Here is a 23,675-nt window from a genome sequence, read left to right as displayed (position 1 = left end):
ACCGAGCCCTGTGGCACCCCACTAGTCACCACCTGTCATTCCAAGAAACACCCATTCACCGCTACCCTTTGCTTTCTATCTGTCAACCAGTTTTCTATCCATGTCAATGTCTTCCCCCCAATGCCAAGAGCTTTGATTTTACCCACCAATCTCCTATGTGGGACCTTATCAAATGCCTTCTGAAAATCAAGGTACACTACATCCACTGGATCTCCCCCGTCTAACTTCCTGGTTACATCCTCGAAAAACTCTAATAGATTAGTCAAGCATGATTTACCCTTGGTAAGTCCATGCTGGCTCCTATCACTGCTATCCAGATATGCCACTATTTCATCTTTAATAATGGACTCTAGCATCTTCCCCACTACCGATGTCAGGCTGACAGGTCGATAGTTCTCTGTTTTCTCCTTCCCTCCTTTCGTAAAAAATGGGATAACATTAGCTTTAGGTCAGATCTCAATGAAACCTATCAGATATTGAAAGGCCTAGATAGAGTCAATGTGGAAAGGATATGGGCAAGTCTAAGGCCAGAGGGCACTGCCTAAGAATAGATAGATGTCCTTTTGGAACAGAGATGAGGAGGAGTTTCTTTAGCCAGAGGGTGGTGAATCTGTGGAATTCACTGCCACAGTTGGTGTGGAGGTCAGGTCACTGGATATGTTTAAAGAGGTTGATAGGTTCTCGATTAGTAAGGGCATCAAAGGGTACAGGTAGAAGGCAGGAGAATGGGATTGAGAGGTATAATAAATCAGCCATGATAGAACGGCAGAGCAGGCTCGATGGGCCAAGTGGCCTAATTCTACTTCTATGTCTTATAGTCTTATGCCTTTAACCACCCCAAAATACATTTTTCCCTATTCCCTTTTTCTTGACATTTAACCATTTTAAAACTGTGGGGTAGTGACTTTAATTTCCCCATTACTAACTTCGACTCCCTAAGTATCAGAAACTTGCAGGGGACAGAATTTTCTCGGCCCTTTCAGGATCTTTGCACAGTATGTAGACAGTCCAAATAAGCAAGAAGCTACACAAGAGCTTGTACTGGAAAATGAGCCTGGCCAGTTGACCAGTGCTTCAGTTCCCAAAATGCTCTCTCACTGTCATCATTACTCCATAAAACATAGTTATGGAAAGGAGAGGAATGATCCTTCATGGAAAGTACTAAATTGGGGGAAAGGTTAATTACAGTAGTATTGGATTAGTGCAAAGCATTGTGTTTCATAAAGTCAGATCTATGTAAGACTTTCACAGTCAATGGCCGAACACTGGGGAGTCTTGTAGAACAAAGAAAGCTTGGAGTGCAATCACACAATACAGGTAAACATGGTCATTAAGGAGGCTTCCGGCACACAGACGTTCATAAGGACATTGAGTCTAAAAGTCAGGGGTTTATAGTGCAGTTGTACAGGACGCTGCTGAGACAGTAGTTGGGGGGAGGGTACTGTGTTCTGTTTTGGCCGCATTACTATAAGATTCAAAGTACATTTATTATCATAGTATGTATGCAGTATACAACCCTGAGATTAGTCTTCCCAATAGAAAGCCACGAGACAAAGAAAACCATGGAACCCATTCAAAGAAAAGCATCAAACCTCCCCCCACCTGCAATAAAAACAAATAGTGCATGGCAACAAAAATTGGGAGTGAAAATAAAACCCAATTATCGAAGGATTCCAGACATATTCAGTTCAGCTCAGTGTTCTTTATCTGCAGGCTGTAGGCTGTCCTGACTCAAAGTCACCCAAAATAGTGACAACAAAAGCAGCGACCAAAAAGCAACAGAACATGAACTACAGAGCCCAACCCACAAGCTGCGTCGATTAATCCTTGCCCAGGAGAAGTGTATTAAACTGGAAAGACTACCAAAAAAAATTTACAAGGCTGCAGCCATAAGGTAAGCCAGACTGAAGAATAGACAAGAAAAGAAGAGGAAGTGGGGAGTCTGCCAGATTTGCTAGATATTAACACCTTTGCTTTTATTTTTGATTTCCAGTAGTTACAGTATTTCATACTTCATAATTCTCTTCACCTTCTATACATCCATTCCAGGCAGCTAATCTGCAATTAACAAGCCATCAGTGCCTGTCCCAGCTGACACCTCCACTAACTGCATCATTCACTTGGACCAGTTTATCCCACCATCTTCAATGCAGCTTGATTCAGCTACCGATGATGGGTGATAGACCCAGAAGATGAATGCTACCTTCTCCAAGGACACAGTCTGATCTGCAGAGCATTTCTAACGGGTTCTGCTTTCACAATGTGGAAGTGTATCCAGAGAAATCAGATCATGAGTAAAGCATGAAAGGTGTTGCAGTCAGCGTGATAAAGCACCACTGACCAACAAATGAATTCTGTCAGAAGCACTCAGCTCCAGACCTCAACATAGACTTGGCTCAAAGAACTTGAATTAGAACGATGGAAATGGGAATGATTACCATTGACCAACAGGTTCAAATCAATGATCAAGTCCTGAAGAAGGGTCTTGGCCTGAAATGTTGACTGTTTACTTTCTTTCATAGAAGCTGCCTGATCTGCTGACTTCCTCCAGCATCCTGTGTGTGCTGCTTTGGATTTCCAGCATCTGCAGATTCTCTCGTGTTTGTGAAGTCAACCTACCCTGAAGAAGTTTAAATCATCCCCTCAACGTTACTCCTGATGAAGAGTCTTGACCCAAAATGTCAACTGTTAACTCTTTTCCATAGATGCTACCTGGCCTGCTGAGTTCCTCCAGTATTTTATGTGTGTTACTTTCAAAATTCTATTTGGTCATAACCATAGCTTCCGGTCTTGAGGCAATTGTACTGAGGATTGCAGCTATGGATGTGTGTTTTTCTGGAAGGCAAACCAAGAGGCAAGATGTCTTCCTGAAGTAAATTTTGCTGGCAAGTATAAAACTGCCTGGTATCTCAGCAGCTCTCTCGGTGGGATGAGTGAACATCTCATGTACTGTAGTTTTTTTTTAAAGAGCATGTCATGGTTATGTCCCAAACTTGCGGATACCCCTAACCTGAAAGCTACGACTGGAAAATGTCCTTTTTTTACAAGCTTGAAAAAGTCACTGGCCCGCATTCTCAAGAAAGACAAGAGGTACAAAAACAGCTTGAGAAAAGATGCAATCCTCCATTTCATCAAAGAGAGGAGTATGAGACCTCATTGCAATATTGCCGATCCAGACACCAGTACCTCTCTGATTACATTTACGGCTCAGCAACTGAGTCCGTGACAAGCATCAGTTATTGTTGGACTGACATTTAACCTGCTCATTTACTTCAATCAACCTTATCCCATGACAGTGTCAACGGAAACACTGCAAGAAGATCAATATTGAAGTTCCCAAGAACACTGCAAATTTTTTTAAAGAGCATCTCACAAGCTCCCAGCCCACTGAGTTGCCACTAATTATGTATGTCATTGTAAATAGGAACAGCTCCAGTTCTTCAAAATACTATAGGAATGGAATATCTGTGCAGCACGTCACTAGAGACATGCCTGTTAGGGATACGTCATTGTTCAGAGAAGATTCGGGGGAAAATAAAAGTCCTTGAAGCACCAATGTGCACAGCTACAATGTCCTGCCTTCTGCAGCAGCTATGATGCAGCACAATGTTGTGTACACGCGCCCCAAGTGTTAGAATGCAAATTGCAATGTCTAATATTTTCAAAATGCAAGTGGCACATCATGACAAATTTAACCAGGAAGTCCTGACACAACCTAATAACAACCTGCATATTCTTCAGAAACTGTCTGGGAATACTTCAGCCAGCTGGTTGGGTGTGAGGGGGAGGGACAGGATACAAGATTACATGCACATGTCTGTGCATACACATTAGCTTAAAGAATTCATGTACAGACATAAAAGTCAAGTAAGAGCAGGTTGAACCTGGGGCCAAGGGAGGGGCTGACAAAAAAACTATACAAGTGACATCTGCATTATAAGGAGGTTGTGAAACTAGACAGTACTATTAAAAGGAATTAATCTTGCATTTAATTATTTATTCCCTCCACCAAGCAAATTCTATGAGAACAAATTTTGTTCCATACATAAAATTTTGGACAGTGTTTTGTGAATTCTGTAAGAGCAACTTTCTGATTCCTAAACCAGCTCAAACATGATTCTATAGATAAGCACATGGAAGACAGAAACTGGAAAGCTAGTAGGAGGAAAGGATAAGATTGATTTTAGTGCATGTTAAAAGGTTGGCACAACATGGTAGGCTAGAGGGCCTGTACCGTGCTGTAATGTTCTATGTTCCGTGTTAATACAGGGATGTCCATAATATGCAAGCTATTTAGCTAAACAGAGACATAATCATGGCAAAGATGTTTACCAAGAGCAAGTCCAATTAGAGGCCCAAATCATCACAGAATGTTAACTGGCATTGACATTAAGGACAAAGAATATTAGGTATTGGCAAAAATAGGTGGGAGCACACAACAACAGGGCTTTCACTTTCAAAAACCGGTAAGATACGAGGCCCAGAAACAACACATCACAGGCTCTTTAAGAGAAAGGGAGGAAAAGCAGAAGCTCTTTATTATTATCAAATTACTGTACGTATGTGTCACCGTATGCTACCCTGAGATTCAATTTCTTACAGGTATTCACAATAGAACAAAGAAAACAATAAATTCGATGAAAAACTACACACAAACAGAGATGGACAAACAACCAATGTGCAAAAGACTTATCAGTGCAAACAAACAAGAAAATAATAATAATAAATATTAAGTATATAAATAACAGAGAACATGAGGAAGGAATTGTGATTCCTTCTTCTCCAGATCTTTACCTTTCCCAAACACTGGGCTTTACCTATCAACTTCTAGGTAGGCTCCTTTCCCTCCCCCTACCTTTTTATTCTAGCATCTTCTCCTTCCTTCTCAGTCCTGAAGAAAAGTCATGGCCCAAAATGTTGACTGTTTATTAATTTCCATTGATGGTACTTCACCTGCTGATTTCCTCCTGCATATTGTGTCTATTGCTTTGGATTTCCAGCATCTGCAGACTTTCTCATGTTTATGAGTTGTAGGGTCTTTGAAAGTGAGTCCATAGGTTGTGGCATCAGATCAGAGTTAAGGTGAGTGAAGGTATCTACGCTGGTTCAGAAGCCCAATGGTTGAAGGGTTATAACCATTCCTGAGCCTGGTGGTGAAGCTCTTTGCACACAGTCATGGTGTTGGGAGAATTGGAAGGTTGCCAATATGATGTTGTTATTTAAAGGGAGAGGGAGGGATTGAAGAATTCAGAGCAGGCAGTCAGACTAACATTCAGAGTAGTCAAATTTTTGAAATAATTTCCAACAGTCAGCCCAAGTCTGCTTCTAAGGTGACACAAATTCAGCAAGGATAATATGTAATGGTTGGGTATGTGAGATTCCGATCTGGCTTCCTTGAATTTATATTGAAAAGGTAGCAAATAGAGTTGATGAAAGTAGAACATTTGATGTACTTAACGTTAATTTTAGGAGTCCTTTGCTAAAATCCCACACAGACTAAAAAGAACATGCCAAGGATCTCAGATGAAGTAGAGGCTGGATTAAACACTGGTTAACAAGCAGAAAGCAAAGGATCAACAAATAACTTTACTGATTGGCTGTAGTCAGATTGGCCCTGCAGGGCTCAGAATAAGGCCACTTTTAGCTTGTGGTACATAAAAACAGTCATAGAACCATAGAGATATACGGCATTGAAAAATGCCCCATTGGCTCAACTCAACCATCTACCTGAACTAGTCCCATTTTCCTGCATCTCTTGAAACCTTTTCAATATACCCACCAGCCTCTATTAAAATTGCCCCTTGATTTTTCACCCTAACTTTAAACTTATGCTCTCACAAATTGGACCCTGGGGAAATACTGTGACCATTCTCCTTACCTCTGCCCCTCGTGATTTTATTTACAGGGTCACCCCTCAGCCTCCTGCACTCCAGGGAAAAGATCCCGGCCTATTCTATTAAATTCAAGGCCTCCAATCCCTGTAAAACATGTTCACGAACCCACTTTGATCTTTGCCAACTTAATGGCATCTTTCCCTTCCCTGGACAACCAGAACTACAAAGTGTGGTCTCACTAACAGCTTGTTGAGAAGCAACACAACATCTCAACTCCTGTACTCGGTGCCCTCAATGATGAAGCCAAGCTTGATAAACACATTCTTCATTACTCTGTCTACATCGTGACACCTTTTTCAGGGAACCACATGCCTTGGTCTCCTGTTCCACAATACTCTCCACGGCTCTACCATTTACTGTTGCAAGTCCTGCCCTGGTTTATCTTCCCGAAATGCAACACCTTGCAGTTGACCTGAATTTAAAGGTAGGGCCCATAGTTAAAAGGTCTAACAGTATCAAAGTTGGCAACATCATTGAGGGTGAGGAAATTGGTTCTAGGGCTTAGGAAGAGATCAATGGCCTCACTAGACACAAAGGTGGCCATACAGAGTTCACTGTAGAAGAAATGGGAGGCAATCCATTTGGGGAAGGGATTCAAAGCAAAAGAGTGGATCATACGTTGTCAGAAGTGCTTTGGAGGACAAAAAATTTTAAGTTTATGTCAACAAGTGTCAGGACACGTAGCTCAAGTGGTTAAGAATGTATATGGGATACCTGCCTTTATTGACAGAGACACAAATTTACAACAGTGAGGCTGGGGAAGGTCATGCAAGGAGCTATACAAGAGAGTAGTTAGAGCACAGCTAGAGTGCTGTTAACTGTGTGGTAATTGATTCAATAGCATTAGAGAGCCTGCAGGAGAGATTTACCAGGATGGTTCCAGAACTAGAGAACTGAAGTTAAAGAGGAGAGAATCTCTATTCTGGGGTTATTTTCTTTCAGACAAGAGATGGAGGAGAATTAATTAAAGTGTGAAACTTACATTGACAACAAATTATTTCAAGTGTTGCTTCCTCATAAATATTTGCTTGTTATGATAGGCCACTTGAAGCTCAACACAAATATCATTTCAGGCTACTTGTATCACATAGGAATTTAGAAAAAGAAATTAAATTTTATTGAATATAATGTGTTTAATTGCATAACAGTGCTAACGCTTTGCAATAGTTCAACTAAGCTAAAAAATGTTTTGTCATTTTTTTTCCATTTATACTCAGTGCCTGAGGCTTCTCACTTAAACGTCCAACAAAATCAGCCAGCACTGATGGATTCCACTTGCCCTGACACTGTTTCTCCATGACCGCAATGTCCTGGTGAAACCTCTCACCATGCTCATCACTGACAACAGCAAGATTTGTAGGCAAGAAGTCTGACTGGGAATGTAGAAAATGGATCTTCAGTGACATGTTGCACTTCATGGTTTTGTGTGCTTGAAACATGTTGTCAACTAGCTTGGTGCTCTGTAGTCACTAAGAACATTTTCAGCAACATTCTTGAAAGCCTTCCATGCGATTTTCCCTGCTCCTACAAATTCTTCAAATTGCCTGTCATTGATGACCTGTTTGATTAGTGTACCAACAAAAATACCTTCCTTAATCTAGGCATTAGTAATTCTGACTTGAATTTTGAATTGAAATAGGCATTTTTTTAAAATGGTGCATGATAGGGAAATTTCATGGTGATTTTCATGATCAGCGGCCCAAAACCCATTAAGATACACCAAAAGGATTCAGGAAGTGAAATCGTTGTTGTCCAGTGTTACCAGAGGCCTAGGCTAGCCAGACAGTTAGGAATTACTAACTCTAACAGGGTGGTAAATAACCAGGGAGCACAAAAGGCTAAAGACAATTGAGTGGAAGTCATTTTACAGTACTAGGAGAATGGAACTCACTGCCTTAAAAATCATCATTACATCTAAAAACACTTGGATGAGCAGAGGGAAAGTCTAACCTGCAGTTATGTAGCAGCAGGGAAGCCTAATTATCGTGATCGTTCTATGCCGTGAATTTCTATAATTTTATACAATGTGTCATTTGATAAGTGCCTGCAAGATGGGCGAATGGAAAGAACTGCTGCCATGATGGTATTCAACCTCAGAGGAGATTGAGGAGATTCGTTCAGGAGTCAGCAGTTGATATGCATGAAGACTAAAGCGACTGGACATCTAATCTCAAGCAGCATTCAGAGACATGGAAATGGATCACCGTGATGACAATAAAGACCATTAGGCAATCAGTCAAGTGTTGCCAGAGACTGTGAACTGTGTTCGAGCACATCAGACTCCCGTGTGTGGGAGAAAGATTTTTTTTCCTTCGAATCATTGATAATTTATGTGGTGCTGCAGTTGATATGCGCTTGTGAGTGACTTATGAGCAGTCATAAAATACAGTAATCCCTTAAACAAACCTGCAAGTGGGATGAGAATGAGTGTTGCAAATCCTCCTAATGCTTAAAATCTCGTTTGTGAGAGAGGTGCCCTGCCAGACACCAGGTTCCTTTGGCCAGCCTGACAAGCATCCTAAATGAATGGTTCATACAGGTTAGTACACAGTCCAAGACCCTGCTTGGCGAGGACTGTAGGCACTTTGCAGACAGCACCATCGCAATTTAAAGAGGCCTCGCCTGGTCTTCATAAAGTTTCTGTTGGTGTCAGGGCTCTTGCTATAACTGCAGTCTGCCTGGACCTCTCAGAGTCTAGGAAGCCACTTCCAAGATAGCTATCACTTTGCCCCTGGAGTACCCTGTGACCTAATGACAGGTAGTTATGGCACTCCAAGAATAAAGCAATCACGCAAATTATCTTCCCCCATATAGTCCTTGTAGCTGCCTGTAAGTGTTTCCAGGGTCTGTGGTCCATTTCCGCATCTTCCAACGAGACACAAGTGCAAAGAAGGCTCAGCATGTCTGCAGACAGGCAGCCTGTGCATCAGCAGTCCATTACACCAGCGGAGGCAGCTCCAAGTGAACCCATCAGTCCCATCACCTCTCGAATCTGCCAGTAAACCCGCAACTTGCTCACTAATTGCCCTTTGACTCTTTTGCTACTACCTGCCCTGTGCATACTAACCCACCATTGTGTCTTTGAGATGTGGGAGGATGCTGGAGTAACAGAGAAAACCCACGTGGTCACAGGAAGAACATACAAACTCCAAACATGGGACTTGAGTTGCAAATCAAACCCAGGTTGGTGAAGTTGAAAGGCAGCAATACTGATGGCAGTGGTGCAGCCAGCAAAGAATAGTGCTTAAGTGTGTGGATATGCTGACTAGTTTGAGAATATCAGGTATCAGATATTGTTTTTTTTTTAAAACAGATGTGGCTGAAGTTCACTTTGTAAGGTAACATATGGACTTTGATTTTTCCTTATGGGTAACAGTTCCAAAATGGAACGGTATTTCTACTACCCACAAAACCCATGTGTAAACTTGGAGGTCGAACTTCTTCTGTGACACATAACAGCCTGAAAAAAGGTTATAATTTTCTTCACCTCCATATTTAACATCATATCTTTACTCTCCTGCACAAGAATATTCTCAGCCAACACCTCCACAGGGTTGTGTAACCCAATTAGGGATATGTTATTCCAAAGCCCAATAAAGCTGTTGTAGTGTGTAAAATTTGATCTCTATATTTTAGAGATTAAGAGGATTTCTTATTTTATCAATACTCTGTGGAGACTGGAAGAATGAGAGATCTCGTTGAAATACAAAAGGCTTTTTTGCTTGGGGGAAGGGATGGGCGTTGAAAGGGCAGATGCTGAAAACACGCCTCTCCATGCATGACTCTAGTCTGGAACTAGCAAGCATAGTTTCAGAACAAGTAGTCACTCATTTAAGACAGAGAAGCATCAGGGACCCCCAACATCCAGGCCATGCTCTCTTCTCGCTGCTGCCATTAGGAAGGAAGTACAGGAACGACCATCAGACTCCTGAACCAGCATAGGTAACTTCACGCTCAACACTGACATAATTCTTGTTCTGGTTTCTGTCCCTTTTCCTTTCCACTCCCAATTAAGGGTCAACACTGAACAGGGTCTCACTTTCAAGGACTCTACAACTCATGTTGTCAGTGTTAATGAATGAATTAATAATTATTGCATTTGTCCAGTTTGTCTCCTTTTGCACATTTGTTAGTTTTTATTTATATGTAGTTTTGCATTGATTCTAATGTACTGTATTTCTTTAATCCGCAGTGAATGCCTGCTAGAAAATGAATGTCAGGGTAGTATATGGTAATTGGATAATATATTTAATTTGAACTCTTTGACAACTCTCTCAGGCTGGTCTTCTCCAGAATTCTCTTTCCCAGAGCGATAGAGATTGACCCTGTGAATGCACTGAAGATCAAACTTGTTTTTTGAATTGCAGAGAAATCAAGGGATGTGCCAAACAGTAAGAACAGAGGAAGCCAAATTCTGACCAACTATGACCTTATTGTATAGTATAGCTGGCTCCCGGAGGCTCTTGCTCCTATTTCCAATCTGAATATCCTCTTCTTTGAAACAATAGCAAATCACACAAAATGCTGGAAAAACTCAGTAACTCAGGCACCATCCATAGAAGCAAGTGAACAATCAATATTTCAGGCTGCAACCCTTCTTCAGGACCAGAAAGGAAGGGGGCAGAAGCCAGTATAAGGAGGCAGGGGTGGGAGGAAGGGAGAAGTGGACAAGCTGGCAGGTGATAAGTGAAACCAGGTGAGGAGGCTGGAGGAATGAAGTAAGAAGCTGGAAAGTGCTAGGAATCTGATAGGAGATGAGAGGATCATAGGAGAAAGGGGAGGAGGAGGAACACCAGAGGGAGGTGGGTAGGTGAGAAGGGGTGACAGGGGAACCAGAATGGGGAATGGAAAAAGAGAGGAGGGGGAGGTGTGAGAAATTACCAGAACTTAGCTTTTCTCCTCCCCACCTTCTTATTCCGGCTTCTGCCCCCTTCTTTTCTAGTCCTGAAATTCAGGACCAGTAATAAACAGAGCTTTCATTTGTATTGCATTCCACTGTCACAGGACATCTAAAACAATGTGAAACCAATGAACTACTTTTGAAATCCAGTCACTTTGTTGAGTCTGCAATCACTGGCAATTTACATATACAGTAAAATACTACACAAATGAAATAAATAATCAACATAATATTTTGATTTTGGTGGCAGTGGCTGAGGAATAAATTCAGTAACAAAGTAACTGATAAGATTACTTGCAGATAGGAGTAATTCCTTACCCAACTTTCATCGTTATCAATAAAACTGTTGTGATAGTTCTTGTGACAGGTAGATTTAAAATAGAAATATTTGAGAACAAACACCACAAAATATGAGGTGTTAGGGGGGACACAAACTAAGCGGCACACATTTGATACAGCATACACACATATTTAAAAAGACTTTTAAAAACCTGATGTAATTACAAGTTTAATAAACAGTGAACCAAGTAGAAGAGGCAGTCTGACGTTTTCAATTGCCATATGAAATTCACATAAATGAATATCTCAGAAGAAGTGATTTCTCCTCCAGACTACAATTTATCACAGGTCATTTCAAGAGCATATCATTGACAGAAAACAGGCTCCATTTTGCCTCTAATACTGGTAAATAGAGGGTCAGTTACACAGGAAGATCAATTCCAAATTCCAGAGAAGTGAGTGAGTGAGTGTGCGCACACCTGTGTCTCTGTCTCTGCATGCATACAAGAGGAGAAACTGAAATTTTCCTTCCTCTTAACTAAATGAGTGTCTTCCATTATAAAAAGAATCTAAAGAGACATTTGCTTCCTGCACAACCAGCTAGCCTGACTCACCGTGTATTCTATAGTCCCTTTGGGCTTCTGGGAAGACATCCACCGTGTATCTTTCTTCTCCTGCAGCTTCTTCTGTCCGGTATCTGAAAATAGGCGAGGCAAGGTGTGTATTAGTTCCATGCTTTTGTTCCCCCCGGCTAGTCACAGGGCTTTTGAACCCAGCGTGGCTGAGGGACAAGCTCATTTACCTAAAAAAAACTCACACTCAAAAGCAATGCCTCTAATTTCATAATATTAAATCAGCACTTTCTTCTCCCAGTCTCTAATTTACTGGACCAGTTTAGATTCACAAATGAATTATGAATCAGTATTCAAGGAGCTTGATCAATGCTGAAGATGGCTTTACGCATCTGAAGGAGTTTGCCTTCATTACCAATGCACAATTTATTTTAATCCGTTCTCCATCCGCAAGCTGTTTTTTCCCAATAGGAGGGATGCATTCCAGTGCTTAACCCTTGCACTACTAAAATTCAGTATGTCTATAATGAGTTTGCACACTGCTACATACAGCACTCTGGATGATTTCTGTCCCTCCAAAGAGCTGTAGTGGCTCATTTCTGGTTTGTAAATTGATACTGAGTGTTCTGCACTGAGTTGCAGGTTAGGTTTTAAGCAGGACAGACATTTCAAAGTCATGACACATACTGACAAGCAGGCTAAAGGGAATATTCCCACAGAGAATTTTATGAAAACCTAAACTAATAAAATATTTAGTCACTGCTTGTTCAGAAATCTTTGTCTAAATTTTTTTAATATATGCTGGAATGTCTGCCATTTTTGGCAACACCATTGTGATGACCTTGATGGTCAAGATCTATCAAACAGAGCCAAAGAACTTGTTAAAGGAGTTTAGTGAAGCATTGGCAGCATACCACAGATAACAGCAATGAAAAATATAGAAAATACAATGAATTTCATAAACACAGAACAGTACAGCAATGGAAAAAACCCTTCGGCCCACAATGTTGTGCCAAACCAATTAAATTAATAACCAACTGGCTAACTAATCACTTCTGTCTACACAATGTCTATACCCTTCCATTTTCCCCACATTCATGTGCTTATCTAAACAATTCTTAAACGTTGGTAATGTTTCTGCCTTTATTGTCACCCCAGTAAGTATATTCTAGGTACCCGCCATGCTCTATGTAAAAAAACTTACTCCTCAATCTCCTTTGGAATTACCCTTTCACCTGAAATGAATGTCTTCTGGTGTTAGACATTTCCACCCCTGGAACAAAACTGTATGCGATACTTCAAATGCGACCTAATTAGAAATTGATAAAGCTGCAGCATAAATTTTGAACTCAGTGCTGTGACTAATAAGGGCAAGGATGCCATATACTTTCTTAGCCAGCCTAATCAATCTGTGTAGCCACAATCTTACTGGCAAGAAAGTCTAAAATGGGGAAGAGGAGGTGGACAGAGAGACATTTAAATTGGGACATGATTGGTGACATCAGGTGGTTAATTCCAAAAGTTAGGTTGATCATTGTTATCTCCACAATGTACTGATGATTATAGAATAAAAAAGGATTTTAACTACAGATGGTCAGATGGAATGAATGGGCTGAGAGATGAAGAAAGGCCCATTCTCCTCCTGTGTTCCTTTCATGTACTGCACCTTTCTTACAATTCTTGGTTCAGAAAAACGGTTAGGAAGTAGCCTACCAGAAAACAAATGAGTCATATAGCCTGACAGAGTCCAAATGGATTCAGAGACAATGGCTAAACCAGTAGTGTAATGGATGTATTGGAAACAGGCATTTGTCATTTTAACTAAGCAAGCAGAACTGGAGAATTGTTGGGCGGCTGTTGGAGATTTAGGGAGAAGGATGCCCGAGCTGAGGTAATTGCTGAGCCTAGACAACTCAAAATCCCATTTCCTTCCAACATGGGAGACTGCCTTTCAAATCTATGCCAGCTCAAATCTCCCCTCCAATATTCCCTATTTTTCCATCATTCTATCACCCACCTACATGAGTGGCAATTTACTGCAGCCAATTAACTAAACAACCTGTATGTCTTTAGGGTGTGAAAGGTAACCAGATCGGGCAGGTGAGGGAGTAAGTTCAAGAAGCAGTGGTAGATTTGCAAGAAGTTAATAAAACTGACAGAATCAGCTGCTTGAGCTTGAGAAAACCGGTCAAACATGTCTAATCAACTCAAAGTGCAGAGTTCTGAGGCAGGTAACAGCACAACAGAGCCATAAAAGATGAAACCAATGGTATCATGGATGTAACACCTGAAGTCAGACGTAAAGCCCACGAAACACAAGCAAATAATCGACAATTACCTTTAACTGTAGCACAAGAAAGCAAGTCATGCTAACTAGGAGAAACATCTAAAGCTCACCTAAATAAAAATTCTAACTCAGAAACATCTTGGGGATCCAATCATTTTTTGAAAAGCATACTAAAAAGATCACTAATAGTTCAAAGTAAATTTATCAAAGTACATATAATAGGCATCTGTTAGTCTCGAGAGACCATGGATTTGTGCCTTGGAAAGTTTCCAGGGCGCAGGCCTGGGCAGGGTTGTATGGGAGACTGGCAGTTGACCATGCTGCAAGTCTCCCCTCTCCATGCCACCAGCATCGTCCAAGGGCCGATACAGCTTGGCACTGGTATCGTTGCACAGCAATGTACATTTATGTCACCATGTACTACACTGAGATTCATTTAATTGCAGCATTCATAGTAGAACAAAATACAATCTAATCAGTGAAAACCTACATACAAAGACAGCCACACATTTTAATTCCACGTCCCATTCCCATTCTGATATGTCTATCCGTGGCCTCCTGTACTGTCGAGATGAAGCCACACTCGGGTTGGAGGAACAACACCTCCAACCTGATGGCATGAACACTGACTTCTCTAACTTCCATTAATGGTCCCCTTTCCCTTCTTAACCCATCCCTGATATATTTAGTTTTTCTCCCCCCTCCTCCTCTTTTTTTCCTCTTTTTCTGCCCATCACTCTGCCTGGTCTCCATCTCCCTCTGGTACTCCCCTCCCTCTTTCTTTCTTCCTAGGCCTCCCGTCCCATGATCCTTTCCCTTCTCCAGCTCTATCACTTTCGCCAATCATCCTTCCGGCTCTCAGCTCCAACTCCACCCCCTCCGGTCTTCTCCTATCATTTTGCATTTTCCCCCTCCCCCCACTAATTTCAAATCTCTTACTATCTCTCCTTTCAGTTAGTCCTGACAAAGGGTCTCGGCCTGAAACGTCGACAGTACTTCTCCCTATAGATGCTGCCTGACCTGCAGCATTCCACCAGCATTTTGTGTGTGTTGTTTGAATTTCCAGCATCTGCAGATTTCCTCGTGTTTGCATCTCATACTGAATATTGCTTTTCTTTTCAGAATCAGAATGTTATAAAATTTGTTGTTCTGCAGCAGCAGTGCACAAAAGATTCATATACTTCATAATAAAGATTTACATTTATATTTCTTATCATAAATTACAGTAATTGTATGTATTGCACTGTACTGCTGCTACAAGACAAATTTCATGATGTGGGTCAGTGATAATAAATGTGATTCTGATTTTTTAAACCCACCTCTTTGTTCAACCATCTTCTTTATGCATCTCATCCAGACAAGTAGCATCAGCTTGTCTCTGCTGGCGCCAGCGCCATCTGTTATTCGGTTTCTCCGAGTCTCAAGTGATCATACACCTGCATTTTTGTTCTTTCAATGCTTTCCCTTGTCTGTAACATTGACTCCGTTTCTCTCTCCATACATGCAGTCTGATCTGTTAAGTACCTCAGGCATTTTCTGTTTATATTTCAGATTTCCAATAACTGCATTTCCACTTTTCATATCACATTGGTGAAATGTGAAAAAAATTATGCGCACAATTCATCATTTGTTGCTTTAGAAAGTATAATAAGAATTATACTAGATACAACTTGCTTTCCATGCTAATATAATTTCAACTCATGTACTTATAGCTGCTCAAAATTTCAAAATTTCAAACTTTCAAAATTTATTTACAATAATGCAAGGTTGGTATATTAGATTTCATCCTAATATCCCTCAGAGTTGATAGGATGTCTTTTGAACAGCTGGTAATAGAGAAGGCAGAAGAGCGGGGTTGAGGGGGAGAGCCATAGTGGAATTGGGGAGAAGACTCGATAGGCTGAATGGTTTAATTCTGCTCCCATGTCTTCAGGTGTAATGGTTGATCACATTAATATTTGATAGGGGATTCCAATATCTGTAAACAGCAACAAAGGTATGGCAATAGATTAAAGACTGAAAGCTGGACATGAATTTAGGACAACTTGAGTTGGTGGTCTGATGCATCTGTTTATTCCTGTCATTGGGGAAGTTTATTGTCAAAGTCATCCAGCAAAGCCTGTGCCACACAGAGGTAAGAACAGAACGATTTGACAGGTGAACTGGTACAAGTGCCAGAGTTATGGATTATTGGGATCTCTTCTGGGGTAGTTAAAAGGGATGGGCTACACCTAAATCAGATATCAGACCACTGGAAAATGATGCTGGTGAAATAGTAATTGGGGACAAGGAAATGGCAGACAAACTGAATAAATATTTTTCATCTGTCTTCACTGTGGTAGACACTAGCAGTGTGGTGTCAGGGGTCATGAAGTGTGTGAAGTTACCATTACTAGAGAGAAGGTTCTTGAAAAATTGAAAGGTCTGAAGGCAGATAAGTCACCTGGACTACATGTTGTACATCTCAGGGTTCTGAAAGAGTTGGCTGAAGAGATTGGGGAGGTATTAATGATCTTTCAAGAAGCACTAGATTCTGGAATGGTTCCATAAGACTGGAGAATTGCAAATGTCACTCCACTCTTCAAGAAGAGAAAGAGGCAGAAACTAAGAATTTACAAGCCAGTTGGTCTGACCTCAGTAGTTGGAAAGGTGTTGGAGCTGATTGGTGAGGATGCAGATTCAGAGTACTTGGAGGCACATGATAGCATGGTTTCCTCAAGGGAAAATATTGCCTGACAAAAATGAATCAGTTGAGGTTGTGTACTTCGATTTTTAAGGCAGACTTTGACAAGGTGCCACACTTGGGGCTGCTTAACAAACTACAAGCCCATTATGTTACAGGGAAGATTTTAGCATGAATAAAACAGTGGCTGACCAGCAGGAGACAAGGAGTGGGAATGAGGGAGCCTTTTCTGGTTGATTGCCGGTGACTAGTGGTGTTCCACAGGGGTCTGTGTTGGGACTGATTCTTTTTACATTATATGTCAATGATTTGGATGATGAAATTAATGGCTTTGTTGCAAAGTTTGCTGATGATACAAAGATAGATGGAGGGATAGGTAGCTTTGAGGAAGTAGAGAGGCTACAGAAGGATCTAGATAGATTAGGAGAATGGGCAAATAAGTGGCAGTTGGAATAGTGTCAGGAAGTGTATGGTCATGCACTTTGGTAGAAGAAATGAAAGGGTAGTATTACGTACCAGGGTGTCTTACCAGCAAAGTTAGAAGTGTCTGTTGGAGTCTGGTACTATTTTCAAAACAGTGTTTATTAGTAAAATATACGAATTAATATCAACAATGCAAATATACAGATAATATGTTAGCAATAACTAAATCTAAAAGTGTGGATATAATAGTAATCAATAATAAACAAGCTCTATCGTTGTCTAGGGGATAATGAATTGTCATATGTGAATATAAAGTTCAGTTCAGTTCATACAGGCTGAGGTAGTTGTTGGTCGATGTGTTGTAATTGTTGGGGAGAGAGAGAGCGGGCAAACAGTGACAGCTATTGTCTTGCAAACCTTCCTTTACGATCTTGATCCGTCAATGTGTTGTTGTGGCCATTCAGGTATGATCCCTTTGTCCTTTAGCTAGACCGTTCTTCTATGGTGGGCTCGTCACCCAGGCAAGGGTGGACACACACACAAGCCCCCACTGTGAGTTAAAATTGACCGATCCTTCATTCGGTCTCCAATGCCCCACACTTTTCTCGTGGGTTCCAACACTTAAGCAGTGCTCACTAGTGTGTCTCTTGGTGAGTCTGAGGGGTGTCTCCCCAGACCTCACTTTTATCCCTACTCACGGGGTCTCAGGTGTCAATCAGTTTTGAATGGCTTAGCCCATCAAACCAGCCCACTCCAGCTATCCACTGAGGAATTTTAATAAACAGAATAGTACCAAGTAAACAACCCTCTCCAAAAGACATAAAAGCAGATCAATGGCTCCGCTCCTCTCTCTTATCAGCAGCAGATGTTCCAACTTGTTTTCCTCTTGTCTGGGTCTCTCTCTCATGAGCAGCGTGGTAACAGTTTGTGATTCTCCCAGGGGAGGGGGACATGGGAAACTCTGTACCCTTCTGTCCATCAGAGCTGTTCATCCTTCCTAACAGTAGACTTTTCTCAAAATCGAAAGAAAATATTAAAAAATGGGGTGCAAAGGGAGTCCTTCTGCAGGATGCGCTAAAGGTTAATTTGCAGGGTGAGTCTGTGGTGAGGAAGGCAAATGTGATGTTAGCACTAATTTCGAGTGGACTAGAATAAAGAAAACAAGGATGTATGTAATGTTGAAACTTTATAAAGCATTGATGAGGCCACACTTGGAGTATTGTGAGCAGTTTTGGGCCCCTTATCTTTGAAAGGACATTCTGAATCTGCAGAGGTTCAGGAAAAAGATTCCAGATTTGAACAACCTGTCATATGAAGAGCATTTGATGGCTTTCTGCCTGTCTGTATTCTCTAAAATTCAGAAGAATGAGGGGTGACCTAATTGAAATCCATCAAAGAGCAAAAGGCCTTGATGGTGTTTGTGGAGAAGATGATTCCTTTGGTGGAAGATCTAAGACCAGAGGACACAGCCTCAGAATATCCTTTTAGAATGGAAAATAAGTGGAATTTCTTTAGCCAGCGAGTGGTGAATCGGTGGTATTTGTTGCCAAAGGCAGTTGTGGAGGCCAAATCTTTATGTACATTTAAGGCAGAAGTTGATAGATTTGTGTACTGTATTTGTGAACTTGGAAGCAGAGAACAAGTCTGCAAATCTGGCGGGAGCAAAGGATGTTGGGAACAGCAAGGGTGGCGCGCTGCAGGAGGAGTGTGAGACAAGTGGCAGTGAACTAGTGCCAGGGGAAAGGGTTAGCACATGTGCAGACACACCTGCCCTGAAACACCAAGCAAGGTAATTTGATTCCAAACAACTGGTTTATTGATCATTTCAGAATGTCTCTCGGGTGCTTCCCACTCTCTCCCCTCTTCCTTTCCCTTTTCCCAAACATGATTCCCCTCTCCCTGCCCCCTTCCCTCGCTCAGTCCACAATAGAGAATCAGAATTAGATGCATCATCACTCACATATGTCATAAAATATGTTTTTTTGTGGCAGCAGTACAGTGTAGTACATAAAATCACTACAGTACTGTGCAAAAGCCTTAGGCCCCCCAGATATATCTATGTGCCTGAAACGCCTGCACAGTGCAGTGTATGCCCTAAATTTGGTAATATGCAGTGCAGGGTGCTGTGACGTAAAAAGGTAACAAAAAGAAAAACAGTGAATTATAGTCCCAAAGCTTTGTCATGCACACCTTTCATATGAATCACCACAACTGCAGTGAGGTAGAGCATTAACAGAGTGCTGAATGAAGTGTACATTTACAGAGAAAGTGTAGTGTAGGTAGACATAGGGTGCAATGTCATAATGAGGTCAAGGGCTCAGCTTACCATCTTAGGGAACTATTCAATAGACTTACAACAATAGAAGCTCTCCTTCAGCCTGGTGGAATATGCTTTTAGTCTCTTACACCCGCACAATAGGAGGCGGGGAGAAGAACGTGTCCAGAAAGGCTGGGTTTGATGCTGCTGGCTGCATTACTAAGGCAGCAAGAAGCAGAGAGGAGTAGCTGATTTCCAGGTACTCTCTGGAGTTTCTTGCTTTCTTGAGCAATACCAAACCATGAAACGCTTCCAGACAGGATGCTTTCAACGGAGCAGCGATAAAAATTGATGACTGTCGAAACATCTTCAGCATCCTGAAGAAGTTGAGGCGTTGGTGAGCCTTCTTGGCTGTGTTTCAATCAATCAGCACCATTGATGTAAACGCCAATATGTCAACCTTTCCCGAAGTCATCTACCAGCTCTTTAGTTTCACTGACATTGGGGGAAAGGTCATTGTCCTGACACAATGTTACTAAGCTCTCTATATCCTTCCTGTAGTCTGACTCGTAGCTATTTGAGATACAGCTCACTACTGTGATGTCATCTGCAAACTTTCAATGGAATTAGAACAGAATCTGGCCACACTCAAGTGAGTGTACAAGGAGTAAAGTGGGGCCTGAGGACACAACTTTGTGGGGTACCAGTGTTCAGGATAATCGTGGTAGAGGTGTTGCTGCCAATCCTTGCTGCTTGCAATCTATTGGTCAGGAAGTCAAGGATCCAGTTAGGAATTTTAAGATGAGTTTCTTTGCAATTAATAGTATTGAAGGCAGTACTGTAGTCAATAAACAATGGTCTAACATAGGTGTCTTCACTGTCCAGATGAGCATAGTGCCAGGGAGATGGATTTTACTATAGACCAGTGTCAGCCGTAGGCAAATTGCAGTGGGTTGAGGTTGTCTGGGAGGCTGGAGTTAATGTCTGAGCACTTCATGATGGTGGATGTCAGAGCTACCGGCTAAAGCACATTACCCTGTTTTCCTTTGGCACCGGGATAACAGTGGTCTTCTTAAAGCAGAAATTTGTTCTTGCAGAAACGCAGCTCCAAGACAACATCCCATAAGCCCTCCAGCTACATGACACTCGGGGACTCCAGTTATAATTTTTTTGTGACTTATGTTTACTGCTATCATAACTATATGTGCTGTGTGCGCTGTTTTGTACCTTGGCCTCAGAAGAACACTGTTCCATTTGCCTGTGTTCATGTATTTGGTTGAAAGACAATGAACCAGAAATTGAATGGTGACTGTGCACTCAGGTACACTGGAGCCTGTCAGGTTGGGAGGTGACAGTCCAATCCCCTCTGTAAACCATGTTGGCGTCATGCCTGCTCTGCCATCCAACATCATGAGTAATATGCTGACTGACTTCAACACTTTCCATCCTGATTCCCAGTACCATCCATTCCACAGTTCAGTGTAGAGGTGAGTTGAGTGAAGTTATCCCCCCCCTCTGGTTCAGGGGCCTGATGGTTGAGGGCAATAACTGTTTCTGAACCTGGTGATGGTTAACTTAAGGCTCCTGCACCTCTTTCCTGATGGCAGCAGCAAGAAGTGAGCACGACTCAAGAAGATGGGGGTCCTCGATGATAGATGCTACCCCCCCAAAGGGTGCAGTGCTACCTTTAATCTATTAATATGTGGGATCACTGTGATTCAACATCAAGCACCTTGCAAACTCATGATGCAGGGCTTTAACTTTCAATGTGCACTGTCGACTGCGGAGTTGTTTGCTCTCTACTGGAAGGATTTTAACCGCCTGGGTGGAGGAAAATTGCACATGCTGAAATATCTCCAGGCACCCAAAGTGGACAGGCTAACATATCAAGTCCATTCACTGTGAACATGGTCACAATTCCAAAGGCTCTGAATATGTTCATGGCAAAGAGACTTGACCTGTTCCTCTGTCCACAGATGCCGCCTGACCTGCTGAGTATTTGCCATATGTTTTGTTTTTAATCTGGTAAATGAGGGGTCCCAAGCTTTTGCCAACCGCCCTAGACTGTCCAACAGGAAATACAGATGGTTGGCAGCAACCGCAGATATCACCTGCAGCAGCTAATGCAGCATCATGGGAACACCCAGCCAGAGATATACCCAGTTTAGTGCTCTGACATCTAACACTGTACTTTAGAATCAGAATCAGGTTCATATGTTGTGAAATCTGTCATTTCATTGCAGCAAACCAGACACGAAAATTACTATAAATTACAATAAATAAATACATAGGGGAAGGAGTGGCCATGGGCCTCCAGTAATCTGATAGTGAAGAAGAAGCTGTTTCTAAAATGCTCAGTGTGGGTGTTCAGGCTCCTGCACCTTATATCTGATGGTAACAATGAGGAATTCATGCAGTTAAAATGATGGTTTTACCAAAATTTTTATATGTATTTCAAAATATCCCTTTTTTTTTAAACAAAGTTTTTTGATTTGGTTGACTATTATTTCATCTTTTGTTTGGAATAATAAAAGACCAAGAATTGGTAAATTTCATTTAGAAAAATTAAAGAAAGATGGAGGTCTTGCTCTGCCTAAGCAGTCATTACAAATTTGGTTTCAGTTTCATAACTTCTTTAATCTCAAAAAATTTAAACTTTTTAGTTTAATTTATCGAAATTATTTATTTAAACCTTCATTAAGTGAGTCTACCTTTCTTCTTTGGAGAAATAAAGGAGTTTATTCCTTCATGGCTCTGTTCCAATATGGCCGATTGATGTCTTTTGAGAAATTAGTAACTAAATGGAGCAACGTATGGTTAAGTACCTTGCTTAAGGACACAACATGCTGCCTCGGTTGGGGCTCAAACTCACGACCTTCAGATTGCTAGTCCGACACCTTAACCACCTGGCCACGTGCCACACTTCCCACTAATGGGCTCAAAAAAATGAGCCACAAGTCCAATGAAGTTGAGCATGTGACAGAGATGGAATGTTAAGTGCCTACTGAACAGTGACTACACCTCTTTCCTTCACACTAATTTAAAATCAGTCCACTCAGTGCAAATGTATATATACACAGTGAACTCGGCTAATTGGGCAGCTGCTTATTTGGGACAACTGTTGTACAAAAGCAAATTAAGACAATAACCGGAATACCCTTTGTTTACTTGTGACAATATGCCGCTTTGACAGGAAATAGTTGGTAGGTCTCATACCCCGGTGAGATGGGGATACACTTGTCCTTGCATGTGAAGTCAGCTCCTGCGGACATGGCGGGTGAGATCTACAATGAGATCCAAAGCGGCTCTGCAGCACTTCATGGAGAGGGAAGGGCATATGAGGCACAACCCAGCCGTGGTCATCCTCTGCAACCAGAGAAGACTCCTGTTGTGACATCCACGTGTCCCACTGGCCATCTGAAGTCAAAGGAGTGGAAGTGCCCCAGAGCAACTTTAAAACATTCCTACTTTAAAACTCTCCCGCACAGGTTTCTTGTCATCGCCAGGTATGACAGACAACCACCAGTAGTACTGGTGGCATTCTAATTTGTTCTGTATTTCATTTATGTGCGTAATTAAAGTTAAACAGCAGTTTGTCTTTTTTAAACACCTTTAATTATTTCCATAAAACTTTGGCTAATTACAGCAGCCACTTATTGGGCCAAAATATACTGGTTTATTCCGGTTAGTAACCAGAAGCCAATAGATACACACACACATAGGTGTGTCAGCCACTTCATCAAATTGTACCAGGGATTCACCACTACCACAAAGACATAAGAGACTGCAGATGTTAGAACCCAATACAGAAACAGTACAATGAGACAAAAAAAAACAGGCAATCAAGCAGCAGCTGCAGAGACAAAAGGCTTAAGTCAACATTTTGTGTTGAGACCCTGCATCAGAACCTCACTCGACTTATCACTACACCGTCTCCAGAATTTCTACAAAAGAGTACACAAGATATAAAATGAGAGGTCACCACATACAACCCAGAGATTCCTATTCTGCGGGCATACATAGCAAATCTATAAAACAGTAACTGTAAACATCAGGAACTCTAAACTGTAAATAAACTGCTCAATGCAGATATAAACAAAAAGCAATTAATAACAAGCATGAAATGACAATATAACAGAGTCCTTAAATGAGTGTATCTATCCTATTTTGTTCTAAAAGCCTGATGGCTGAGGAATAGTAACTGTTCTTGAACCTTGGTGGTATGAGTCCTGGGGCAGCTGTACCTTCTACCTGATGGCAGCAGCGAGAAGAGACCTTTGCCTGGGTGGTGAGGATCTTTGATGATGGATGCTGCTTTTCTATGACAATGTTTCATGTAGATGTGCTCCACGGCTGGGAGAGGAAGCTCATTATGTGCTC

General features: G+C 41.6%; 1 protein-coding gene across 2 annotated transcripts in view; it reads right to left on the bottom strand.

Annotated features, from left to right (window-relative positions):
- Window positions 1-23,675, bottom strand: part of LOC132394670 (oxidation resistance protein 1-like) — a 513,615-nt gene that overhangs the window by 200,703 nt on the left and 289,237 nt on the right. For both annotated transcript variants that reach the window (XM_059971040.1, XM_059971046.1), the window contains exon 4: window positions 11,688-11,770. In XM_059971040.1, coding sequence (XP_059827023.1) covers window positions 11,688-11,770 — 83 coding nt within the window. The remainder of the gene's footprint in view (window positions 1-11,687; window positions 11,771-23,675) is intronic.

This window comes from Hypanus sabinus, chromosome 1 (assembly GCF_030144855.1).
Source record: "Hypanus sabinus isolate sHypSab1 chromosome 1, sHypSab1.hap1, whole genome shotgun sequence".
Lineage (NCBI taxonomy): Eukaryota > Metazoa > Chordata > Chondrichthyes > Myliobatiformes > Dasyatidae > Hypanus > Hypanus sabinus.
This window is presented reverse-complemented; position numbering and strand designations above follow the sequence as displayed.